At 43.3% G+C, this 13,195-nt stretch overlaps 1 protein-coding gene across 1 annotated transcript; it reads right to left on the bottom strand.

Moving 5' to 3' along the window:
- Positions 1 to 1,634: 1,634 nt before the first annotated feature.
- Positions 1,635 to 12,851, bottom strand: LOC129327672 (zinc finger protein 34-like). The gene is made up of 4 exons (XM_054976426.1): positions 12,828 to 12,851; positions 11,214 to 11,340; positions 5,213 to 5,323; positions 1,635 to 2,926 (listed from the first exon to the last, which is right to left on the bottom strand). Exons 1-4 carry the CDS (start codon positions 12,849 to 12,851, stop codon positions 1,635 to 1,637), a joined length of 1,554 nt encoding a protein of 517 aa, XP_054832401.1.
- Between the last annotated feature and the right edge of the window lie 344 nt (positions 12,852 to 13,195).

The raw sequence follows: 13,195 nt of genomic DNA on the forward strand, positions 1-13,195 counted from the left end.
GCATGTACGTGTAAGAAAGCGCCAATAATTTCCACTGTGGCAGTTTTACAAATAAAACTGAACACCAGTACGTGGATTTAAACCACACGTTCAGCTGCACACGCTTAGTGTGAACAAAGATCAAGTGTATGCTACACACCTGAGCGTACAGGCATTCGCTGTAGTGTGATCCTAAACATGCTTTGTCTGCCGTTTTTACTTTATTACCCTTGTCCCAGGGGCAGAGTTTCTCCCCCATTTTATGGTCACAACTCTGTGATGTAGATTAGGCTGAGAGAGTGTAACTGTCCCAAGGTCATCTAATGAGCTTTATGGCAAGCTCCAAACTTGATCTCGCAGATTCTAGTCCAATAACCTAACCACTACTTTGCAATAGCCTTCTGCATGCAACACGTGAATCATTACACTTGTATTCTGCACATGAATCAATACACAGAGAGGGGGGAACAGGCACAAGCCCACTGGCCTTCCCCCCTCCCCCACCTACGCATGATTGCTGGCTCATGAGCAACATGGAAGTATACACATGCATGTTCCCTCCCCATGAACATTCAAAGCGCAGCATTCCCAACTGCCGGGACAGAGCCAACATATGTACACTTCCTCTGCACATGTACCGCATGCTCAAAAACCTGTGACTCTGGGTTTGGTCTTCTATGCACACTGATGCAATGTATGCATGGGTCGTGTGTAAAAGGCTACTAATCTCATTCTCTTAAAAAGGTACACACACATTCTAGAAAATATTCTTCAAATGCTTTATTTTTTTAAAAGCTTCAACGATCATTAAAATGTAGTCAAATCACTAAAACATGAAGGTTTTCTTTTTAAAAACATGAAAAGCAACAAAGAAGAAAAGAATCTTATCATTACAAAACCTCCTTGAACTGCCTCCTGCCACCCAGTTTTCCTTACATTGTAATTCTGCTGAATCACTACTACATAGGGTTACCAACCACCAGGGGGGCTTGGAGCCCTCCCAGAATTACAGCTGATCTCGTTCCCCTGCAGGAAATGGCAGCTTCAGAGGGCAGCCACTATGGTATACCATAGAGTTTAGGAGAAATTTTGATCCTAGAAGTAATATCACACCCTCTCTGAGCTCCCTCTCCTCCCCAAACTTCACCCCCAAATCTCCAGGAATTTCCCAAGCTTGAGTTGGCAGCCCCACTGCTACACCACATTAGTTTTAAGACATTTGTAGCATCTGCTGCAGTGAGGCATCGTCTTCTAAAAAGCAACTTCTGGTGTTGGGCTTGGGTTGAGTTTCAAGAGGAAGAATCCTGCCAAGTGGAACTCAGCTAGCTGTGGTATTTAGTAACAATTTTAGCAACTGCAGGACACATTTCCAACCATTCCCAGATCAGCCTGGAAGTGAACGGGAAGCATTTCCTGCAAGCTTATGGACTCTTCCCCAGCTACCCAAACACCAAGTGTTTTGGAAGGGTAGCAAAACTGACTCCCCCCTCCCCCCAAAAAGAGAAAAGATGTTGTAGACCAGGTGCATGAAAGACATGCAGTCTCTGCTCAGGGCTCCCGTCTAACTGAACCCTGAACAAGAGAAAGCAGAGAGAAGGGGAGGAGAAGGTGGTTGCCCTTGGCAATTCCCAAGGGCCTGTTGCTCCAAAGGAAGATTAAACAGTGGAGACAACATCTGCCTGAGGTAGGCTGACGCTAACAACACATCTTTCGTTGCTTTGTCCATACATTCTGTGATGAATCTGGTGATGTCTGTTCAGGTGGCTCTTCTGAATATAGCCCTTGTCACAGTAAAGGCATTGGAAGGGCTTCTGTGGCTGGTGCAGCAGCAGGTGCCTAATCAACACTGACTTGCCTACAAACCCTTTCCCACAATGGGAGCAGCAGAAGGGCCTCTCTCTAGAGTGAGTGGCCAGATGCTTGTCCAGCTTCCAGGCCACAGAGAAGCTTTGCCCGCACACGTCGCACAGGGCGGCATGCTTCTCCTGGTTTCTGGCAGTCGAGCTCGACCCATCCTTGGGACAGGAAAGGGGTTTCTTCCCAGACTGCGCCTCTGGACTGCAGCGTTTGTCTTGCTCTGTGTTTTGGGACAGGTTTTCTTTCCGGTGAATCTTCTGGTGCCTGGGGATACTTGATTTGTGAACAAAGCCTCTCCCACAATCGGGGCAGTGAAAGCGTTTCTCCTTGTTACTGGGATGGCAGTTCAGGTCCAGCTGGTGGAAGAGTCTCTCCCAGTCATCAGTAGGAGTCTCCTGGTGGTGTTCAGCAGTGCTCATTGTGTTGCAGCTAAACAGGTGTCCACAGCTGGGGCATTTGGACAACTTCTCTCTAGTATGGGATGGCTGGTGGGTAACGGGGCTTCCACAGCTGGGGCATGAACATAGTGCCTCTCCAACGCAAGATCTCTCATGGACCACAGAAGACAGTCGCTCATTTAAACATTCCCCACTGCTGTTGCAGGAATGATTTCTCTCCCCTTGGTGGGTTATGCAGCTGATGGAGACTTCCCCAGCACTAGAATCACGGCAACATCCTGTAGTTCTCAAACCATTTTCTAGAAGCAGATCTAATCCACTCGTCTTCTGAGCATTATTCTGCTCAGAAGCTCTCCCTATGTTTTCTTGTCCTGCAGTACAATCCACCTCATTTGGCAGCCCAAAGCCTTCCTTCTGCAGGAAAGCTGCATTTGAATATCCCATCAGCCCTTGCTCCACAGGATGAACATTCTGTATCCTAGAGGACATACTGAGATGCTCCCCAGAGGCAACAGGCTCATTCTCACTTGTCTGCAAATCAGTTCCCTGTTCAGGCTTGGAAACGGTCAAACAGCTGGAGGGGCTTCCCTGGAGAATGTCTCCTTCCGAGTTGAGCACAAAATCATAATGGATTCGCACCTGTGGCCCAGAGCTTCCTTGCGGCAGAGGCTCAAATGGCACTGACTCATTGCCTGCTTGGATAACAAAGAGAACACAGCCATAAGTTCAAGACAGTGCTGCGACACAAAGTATGCTACAGAGCATGTTAACCTGCTCAGATGTTTTTGTATGTTGTATGTTTTGTGGCATGGACTGGTAGGAAAGAATGCACTTGGCTTCTCTTCTGCGGTGGCTGCAGGTCCAACATTTACAAAGCAGAAGCCCAGGAGTCCCTGTTTATAGGACTCCTTTATACTTGTGGAACCAATTTGGAAAGGACCACTTTGGACTCGACACTCAAGAGGAGGGAACTGAAGTGGTTCCTCCACGGACTGTTTCCCTGAATGGAGCCATAGCCTATCCGGCAAATTCCCTATTACAACCACTCCCCTCCCCTTTAAAAATTGTGGAGTTGTTCTGAAGGCTTCTATGATTTGGCTTGCTTTCTTTGCTGATAGTTTGGCACCTGACCTTAGTTTTGGCAGCCATATGAAATTATTTTTGTTATCCTAAGGATTTGGCTGAAGATGGAGGGTATTTTGTTTGTGGTTGCTTCCCTAACTCTTGCTCCTCTTTCAAAATAGATCTTGGTCTTAGCTCTGTTGCACTGATTTCAATGGCTACTGTGTTGTTTTAATTGTCTTTTTGTTTTAATTGCTGTAAAGATTATTTTAGATTATAATTAGATTATATACTGGAGCCTGATAGTTGATGGGTGACAAGGGTTGGTAACTGCCTGGAGGAAAAAAAATATCCTGCCCTTTTAATAGAGGCCTAATGGGATGTTATTTATCAGGGAATATTATATTATTTTATCTCCTTGCCAGGAAATGCTTCAACTGCCCGTTTCTACATATTAAGCCTCTATTAAAGGGAGAGGAGGGCATTTTTCTCCAAATCTGCTGGGAACGCTATGGGAGGCACAAAAAAACCTAAAGTAACAACAACAAATAGGTTGTATACTGCTGTTTTAGTCTTCGTAGTGTGCTATTTAAGCTATTTAACTAACTAAACAAGCAGTGTTTTCTTCAAAAGTCTCTAACATAAATGAAGCAACCATATGCTTGGGTGGGTTGTTTCATGGATAACCTGCTATTGTTAGAACTACAGAATTTTCAAAAAAATGCTAAATATTATTATAGAAATATATTAACAGCATCTAACTAACAATCCCAGCCTTTGCGGGAGGATTTCTAGGAAACATTGTCATAAAAAAATGTGCAGCTAACCAAAGTGATATTTTTTTATAAGGGGGAAATCTATAGTGGTGAAAGAATAGACCATGGCTCTTTAAAAAGAAATCTTGAGATAGGGGAGACTACACATTTCAATAAAGAATTGAAACCTTGGCCTGAGTGTCATGTCAATGATTTGGGGACTTCTATATAGCCCGTTTTGTGGACAACAGAACCTTGGACGTAGAAAGAAAATCTTAAAAGTCATAAACTCCCAGCAAATGACATATATTGAGAAAGTGAATAAGGTAAATAGCCACCTGACTAGGACTGTATCTCTTAAAAATACAAGTGGACAATCCTGTCTTAATGTTTCCCCATGTTAAAATTTCCCTACAGGTGATAACCAAGCACATCATGGAAATGGGTTCAGGTCTAGCCTTCTCCCTGACTTGCTATCTTTCCATGTACAGGAAGTTCTTGGTGTTGGGAAAAAATATTCACATATACAATTCCATAGCAGCATTTGGGAAATGGCACAGTCTTGGGCAGAATACACCATGTGCGTTTTTCTGACTATCTGGATCAGCCCAGAGACTTACAGTGCAATCCTATGGAGAGTTACTCCAGTCTAAGCCCATTAAAGTCAATGGACTTAGACTGGAGGAACTCTCCATAGGATTGCATTGTTAAGTTACCTCTTTTATGAATTACATTTTATAACTTTTAGTATCTACATACCAACCAATAATATTAGTTTTAAGTAGCTTATCATATGTATTTTCATCTCTATTTAATTCCCAAACGTCTCCCTTTTCTTTTCAACATAGCTCTTTCAAGTTGAAATCTTCCATAAAAGTTCCGTACAATTAAAAAGTGTTTTTTGTAGTCCATCTGGTTGCCATTTATAACTTCTATACACATAAAAAGATAATCAAATAAGAAAAAAAGTCCAAAAGACACCCCCCAAAGACACCGAGGGGAAAAAACCTCTTAGTAAGGACTAAGAGATAAATAGAATGAGAAAGAAAAAAAATACTAAATGATCTTCATCTCTTGAATTCACATCCTCATCTGTACAATGGCACTTTAAAACAGCTATTTCACTAGTTTGCTTCGAAGAATACATGTATAATTCCTCACCTTCATACAACCATGATGCAACCTCAAATTCTTCTACAACCGTGACCAGTGAGAGCGGTATGTCACCTTGCTCTGTTTGCAAACACATTTCAGGCTTGAAATTCTGAAATTCTGCCCAGCCAAAAGGAAAAAGAGGAAAAGGAGGTTGAACTCAAAAACTATACTTGAAAAAACAAGGCAAAAAACAAACAGATCAATCAAGGCGGAATTTGATAGTACAGCAATATTAGGCCCACGAACTAAGGGAGGAAGCCTAAGCCAGCCTACTCAGAAATGGCCCATTTTATTTAAGTGTCCTTAGGATTTCATTGTAGGTTAAACTGAGCTGCTTCTATTAGTTTTCTTTTGATGGTTATCATGCTCTGTTGGACTACTACGGGCACACATCTTTAAGTGTACACAGGACTCCACCTTGAATGTGATCTCTAAATGGGATAGACATGTATTTACAAATATGTGCACTGTATAGATATATTCAACGAAGAGTCCCTTAACAAGTGTAAAAAACGGTAAAGGTAGTCCCCTGTGCAAGCACCGAGTCATTACTGACCCATGGGGGAACATCGCATCACAAGTGTACTTGGGATTGTAAAACAACTTTTTTTCTTGGAAAATAGGAGGAAAGGCCCACAGACCTGTGGGTCCTTCTAAGAGTCACCATGTGCCAGTCCACCAGACATCACTTGCTGAAACAGCCTCTCACAGTCTTTAGCTGCACATATTTTTGTGGGTAAAATATTGTGGTTACCAGGCCAATATCCTATGGTGGCTTCACCACACTTCTGTCCAGATACAGTCTTGTGAGGAATTCTAACTTTGAAATGGCCCTGGAATGTGTGATGGGACAGGAAATGTCATATCGCAACTGATGACCATCTGCTCCTCCATGGCTGCACAAAAACCTTCTATCCTCTATTCTAGAGGTCCCCGATGTGGCACCTGTAGACACTATAGCACCTACCAGTATCTTTCCTGGTGACTGCCAAGTATTTTTAGGAAGTTGGCAGGGTCAGGTGGGGCTTTTTCAGTTGTTGATGTCTGTGGTGAAATGCAGACAATGGCTTTATGTAAAGTATGTAAATCTGGGTAAACAGTGGAGTGATATTCTAAAAAAACAATGAGACTAAAGATTACTGAGCTGATGTATTGTCGAAGGCTTTCACGGCCAGAGAACGATGGTTGTTGTGGGTTTTCCGGGCTGTATTGCCATGGTCTTGGCATTGTAGTTCCTGACGTTTCGCCAGCAGCTGTGGCTGGCATCTCCAGAGGTGTAGCACCAAAAGACAGAGATCTCTCAGTGTCAGTTGGTGACACTGAGAGATCTCTGTCTTTTGGTGCTACACCTCTGAAGATGCCAGCCACAGCTGCTGGCGAAACGTCAGGAACTACAATGCCAAGACCATGGCAATACAGCCCGGAAAACCCACAACAACCATTACTGAGCTGCATGGCCAAAATGTTTAATGCTCCTAACTGAAACTTATATTGAAGTCATGAGATCTTCCCATTTTAATGTATTTTTATAATCCAGGTTGAAGTTGATAACATCACATCATTTTTTTTCACTTTTCAAAAATCATTTGTTTTTCTATGAAAATTTGGCCAGTCTCTACCTTTTATTGTACACTTGTGCAAGGAGCTCTCACCAGCCCCATCAATGCTGTCACTGTTCTAAGTAATACTTAAAGTTAAAAATGGCTGGGCTTATGACAGAAGGGCTCGTATAACAGAGATAGCCGGGAAAAGAAGCATATTTTCCTCTTCCTTTTGCATAAATGCTTTATGTGACTGTAAAATGAAGACAGATACTGCCAGATGAGGGTTTTTCAGGAAGCCCAATCTGTGTACTTATTTGGTATGTCTGGAAGAAAATATTTTTAATCAATAGGTGGCAACCATTTCATGGTTGTGCCCCACACTGTGCAAATTCCAAAGGCACCTGCAAGCTGAGAAAGGCCGGGGACCCACCTGCTCTACTTGACTGAGCACTAGTTCGAACTCTTGAAGCTGCCTCCTACTGAGTCCAACCATTGGTCTATCAAGGTATTATCTACTCTGACTGGCAGCCACTCTCCAGAATGTTGGTTAGAGGTCTTTTACATCAGTTACTAACTGATAATAACCAAAGGTGCCGGGGATTGAACCTATGACCTTCTGTAGGCAAAGGAGATGCTCTGTCTTTGAGCCACAGCCCCCTTCCCTTATGTAGTTAGAACACCATTCGTCAATTTTTCTTTAACCAGAGAGTTCTCTTTCTAAACTAAGTTCTTGTTCCCACCCATAAACCAAGTACCACTTATCTTTCCTGCAAGGAAAGTACGGCAGTACTTTGCAGTAAAGCAAGGAGGCATGTGGAGATCTTCTTGGGAAGTCCTGGGTATGCAGCCTGCTACTCTGTGCAAGGATTCGTGGACTGGATGCACGAACTCATCCAACATTATCATTTGGGAAGGGCATTTTTGATCCCCTCCAATAAAGAGGCAGAGGGTAGCGTCATTAAAACAAAGCAGCACCAAGTCTTACTTTCTTCGCACACTGGGTTAGGATGACAGGGCAGTGGGGATATGAACCTTTTTTGTTCCAAATCCCACTTCAGTTTCCAAGCATCCTCTCCCAGGGAGCATTAGACCCACCCGGGTGGGCTAGTGTGGTGAGGAAGGTACAGACATAAAGCAGAGGAAACATCCAAACCGGCAGTCAAAGAAAGGAAGCCACAAAATAGACCTAACCGTTCAGTTAGTATCACAGTAGAAAGGATGTCATGGTAAACAACAACAGATCAAAATTAAATCAATAACCACGTATCAGGCACAAGATATACTCTGGGAGAGGTTCCCAGAGTATAAATTCATAATGCATTTATGCCCCAGTTCACCACATCATTTTACTGTGATGTACGTTAGATACAAACGTACTTATCGATTCTGTTTTGATCTGTTGTTTCAGACTTTCTGTCTTTTTACAGTGAAGGATTATGGCTTTTTTGTGTGTGGCTTCCTTTCCTTGATTGTCAGTGGGAAGGAAGGCGCCACCTACCTCATGATCCTCCATTTCCTTAAAACTTCCCACAGGCTTCTTTTTGATTACACCCCCCCTTTCCCCTGAGGGAGAACACAAGGCCTAAATGTGAGGGCTTTTGACTTTTTCATTACCCCCATCTGTCTCTTTGCAAGGAGGGGAGCCAAAAAGGGGAGCAGCTCTGCCACCCCACCTCCATGGTCCAAACTGGAGTGCCCCTGCTTGGGCCAGTTGACCAAAAGCATGCAGGCAGAGGCCAGCACTGGCTCACCTTGCTAAGGGTCTCCCTGGCAGTGTGGGGGCAGGGCCTGGCCCAGTACTTAACAGTCTTCCCCTCACTTGCAAGCAGCAAAGCACGTGCACGGTCTTGGCCTCCGCGTGACCATATTGCTTCCAGAAGTGGCATCATTGCACTGGCTGTGAGAGTACTCCCACGCTTTGCGCCAGCTTGATGCCAAAATTGCATGATGTTACTTCTGGAAGTGACGTCATCATGCCCAGCCAGGAGCATGCAAACCTCCTGGTTGACTTGGTTGCCTTCCGGTGGTGAGCAATCGCTTGGAAGCTTGCTAGGTGCTGCTGATCACCAGTAATTGGCAGGCAGGGAGCAAGGGAGCAGACTGGCGGGCAACTGAGAACACAATCCCTTGTTCTCCTGCGCTCTGTCTTCTCTGCAGACAGTGCTACTGAGAGCCAAGCTACAAGTGATGCCTGACACAGGTTGGACACTTGTCAGCTTCCCACAAGTTTTGATGGGAAATGTAGGCATCTTGGTCTTGCAGCTGTAATGGAGAGCCAAGCTGTAAAACCAGGACGCCTACATTTCCCATCAAAACTTCAGGTAAGCTGACAAGTGTCCAACCTGTGTAAGGTGTCACCTGTAGCTTGGCTCTAAGTTGCTACCATTTGTCCCCTTCTCTCTTCCACACACACGCACGTGCGCACACACACGTACACAATCTTTTCTTTCAAAAAACCAACCTTTACATCTATATAGTGATATGAACATGCACGAGGAATGAATAAAAATCCTTTTTTCAGCATACTTGTTGCAGCTCTGCATACTGTAGTGGGGCCTACCTCCTTTATGCCCCCTTGTCATGCTTTGCTGAATTGCTGAACAAAAGTTTTTAAAAACGTGTGCATGTTTGTATTAAATTTCTTTTTAAAAGATTGAAAACAAAACAAGGGGTGGGGAGATAGAGGGAGGAGTGGTTCGAGAATGATGAAAGTCCATTAATTGAAAAGTGGGTTGAATGTGGGTGGTAGTGGTCAGAAAAAAGAAAACTGAAAGAAATATTAAGCATGAGGAAAAAAGGCAACTCAGAATCAGCTTTCAGAAAAAAAATGGGTAAAAGGGGTCTCAAAAGAAGTGGAATCCCCCCCCCACGCAAGGGGCTGAAACAAAAACCAAAGGCACAAAAACGTATGTGGATATTAGAGGATAAACCAAAGTTGTATGGGGCCAGAACTGAAGGGAAACCCCTTGTGTGGAACTGCCCAAGGTTTAGCAAATCAAAATTGGGCTCCCCAAGCTATTATAGTAATATAAAGAGGGGGGAAAGACAGGAAAAAGACCTACTCAACTTTTCCTGCAAAGAGCTAGTGGTGGCCAGAGGTGGTAATCATGGTGGACTATGATTAATGAACTCTGTTCCTTTCAACAACTGCTTCTCTCCATGCCCTCCTATATGGACAATCTGCTATGGGCCATTCGAAGACATTTTCAGGGCCTAATGACATGTTATATTGTAATTACACTAGTAAACTAGTCTGTATCTGCCTTGGGTCATATCAGCCAGATCTGAGCTGGGAGCTCTGTACTGAACCTTAATTCCCAGCAGTGCAGTGCCTCAATTCAGACTGGGACCATTGTGAGTGGGGAGAGGATGTATGTGAGTGGGGGGGGGGCAGGTCTCCCGTTATAGTGGGAGACCTCTCAGCATTTCTCCCTGATCCCTGCTGGCACTTCACAGGTTGGAAGAGGGGGAATTAGGTTGCTATACTGGGGTTTTGCTCAAAACTATTGGGCAAAACAAATCCTAGGCAGACCCAATGCAGACATAGACTAGTCTAACTACAATATATCATGTAATTAGGCTCTGAAAAATGTCTTTGAATGGCCTACTGCATATTGTACTTCTCTCTGAGGGCACAAAGAGAAATGGTTGTTGGAAAGAATAAAAAATAATACAAATAAAGTCCTTGGTCCAGGATTGGTTAAATATCCCTCCTTGTATTACTATGGCTATGTGCATAGCAGAATGTTTATAGGAAGTCATCATTTACATAAGGGAAGCGTTCATTAAAGGTTGGAGGGGAAAAAACTATTGAACTTAAAAAATAAGTTTTTTATTCCGTGCTTTCATTTCTGATGTTAATTATTCATAAGACGCTATAATACACAAAAGTATTTGACTGTGCTGATAATGGCTAACAGAAGTTTGTATGTATGTTATGTGGAAGTTAATTTTCCATTCATTTTTCAGCAGCCCAGCCTAAATACATTGTAGCTCTACCTAGTGAGAAAGGCTGGCTGAGCCCTGCTTCCCTATTCCCCTCCCCGCCCCTCGTTCAGTTGTGTTTTGAATAAACGAGTCCCAGATTCAAATCCCATCAAGCAGAGAGGCCAGACACTGGACACAGCAGTGCCCTTAGGGTGAGGGTCCAGGGGTACATGTCCTTCCTTGGCACAGCTTCTTCTTTCAAAAGAGTGTGAAGGGATCTTTTTTTTCTTCTTCAGAGGAGCCTTGTCAGGGACATTTTAAGATACTTATTGCTAGCTTTTTAATGACTGCTACTGTAACAGGTCACGTGAGTTTATAACAGCTACAATCGTATTGTTCCTGTGTTGAATTGTCTTTGCATTGTTTTTAACAATTGGTATTTGCTTTTCTGATAGGCAGCTTTGGAAGTCGGCGACAAGGGGCTTCTGTATTGTTAACATCTCAGGAAGCAAATACGATTAAGTTTCGCCTCTTACCCAACAAGGACAGCATGGTGCAATACTGCTGTATATTGTTTCCAGAGAGAGCAAGCAGATAAGGATCCAGAGGGAACTCCTTTTCTTCAATGACATTCACTGATACCTCTTCAAAGGTGGCAGGTTCCTAAAGCAAGAAGAGCCCCTCCCCCATCAACATTTGCTCAGGCGTAGAGGGGGGGAAACACATCCAAAATGTATTGTTTATGGCAATATAGCCTTACAATATATAAAAACAGACAAAGAAGCATTCGGATCCATTCATTATCTCTGCAATTTACAGTGAAATCCTAAACAGAGTTACTCTCGATTTCATAGTTTGTAATGAATCCTAGTAGCACAGACCACAAATAAAGGAACTTTACATGTTACAAACCAATCCTGGTTCAAAAACGTGACCCTCATCCACAAATGCTTCCCTAAGGAATTTGTAAACTGAAAAGCACAAGATAGCAAAAAATATTCATTATTATTTGGTTCATGAGGGCAAAATCTTTCTTCAAATGTATAATCCAGAGTAAGCAATGTCTCTCTCTCTCTATTTTCCTTTCACTAGATGTAGAATTCGGGTTGGGTCCAGCCTACTTAGTCATTTTAAATGGTGAGCCTAGTATACTTACTTATTGTTTTCTTGGGATCTCATTTAACCTTTTACTTGTGTTTGGTTAACAAAAAACAATAGAGATATTTAAAAAATTAAAGTTCAGTTGCTTTAAGTTCAGCTTCTTAAAAAAATAATTGCACACACACTCCCCACCCCCATTAAATTGGCTACTGAGGGATTGGCTCTGGAAATATTTCTGGGTTTGCACGTGTTGCTTAGTGTACTAGTCTGGACTATGGTAGATAGTGGTGTTGTATCGTATCTGTGGCGGCCTTTCTTCTTGTTGCATTAGAATTCCACCCTGCCTTTTACCCTTTGACATTCCCCTCAAAGACCCAGCTCCTCTGGCACTTGCTCCGTGAACCAGTACCTCACTTGTCTTGTCTGTAAGCTCCTACGTTCTCAATTACTTGTGTCAGCACATCTTTCAGGCCTCAAACTCATGGCCAGTTGATTAAGGAGAGACAAAAGGACGTCTTTCCTTATGCACTACATGTGTAATTTATGGAATTCGCTGTTACAAAATACTTTCAGCCTAACCTACCTCACAAGGATGTTGTGAGGGTAAAATGGAGGACAGAACAATGTAAGCTGTTTCATGGGAGAACAGCAGAGTTAATGAAGAAAATAAATAAAATGTGCCAATAGTTTTGCAAAGGGAGTAGACGAAGTCATGGAGGACAGGTCTGTCAACAGCGATTAAATATAATGCTTAAATGGAACCTCCATGTTCAGAGGCAGTGTCCCTTTGAACACCAGGTGATACTGAGGGAAGCATTGGCCTTCCTGCTTTGCTTGCAGGCCTTCTAGGGGTGTGACCACTTAAACCTGTCTCTGAGCTAATATGACAATGGGACAATTCTCAGCCCTTGGACTTGCAAGACAGGCAGATCAAGATCAGATAGGCTTTCCTTGATAGTTTATCTATCCCCCCCCCGACCTTTCTCAGCCCAAGGCAAAACCCATAAACCTTGAACCCTCTCTTCTGACTTTCCAGAAACCTGTCTTACCTGAACTCGCTCTTCGGTAGCCATGTTTCTCCTTGGAGTATGGAATTAATAGCAGATGATCTAGAGAAAAAGAGTATTAGCTGGCACCCAGGATTCAAAATAATTTTTAAAAATTTAGAGATTTCAAAACCTCACTTTACTGCTACCGCATACTAAATCTGATTTTTTTAGTATGCGGATTTGGGAAATAGTTTAAATAGAGTGGTGTAGTGGTTAGCATATACTGCTAGGATCTGTGAGAGCAAGGTTTGAACCCCCATTCTATCATGTAAACTCAGTGGGTGACCTTGGACCTCACTAACTTACCTCCCAGAGCTGTTGCTGTGAAGATAAAATGGAGGAGGTGGGGAGGAGGGTGCAAGGCCCTT

This window comes from Eublepharis macularius, chromosome 4 (genome assembly GCF_028583425.1).
Source record: "Eublepharis macularius isolate TG4126 chromosome 4, MPM_Emac_v1.0, whole genome shotgun sequence".
NCBI lineage: Eukaryota > Metazoa > Chordata > Lepidosauria > Squamata > Eublepharidae > Eublepharis > Eublepharis macularius.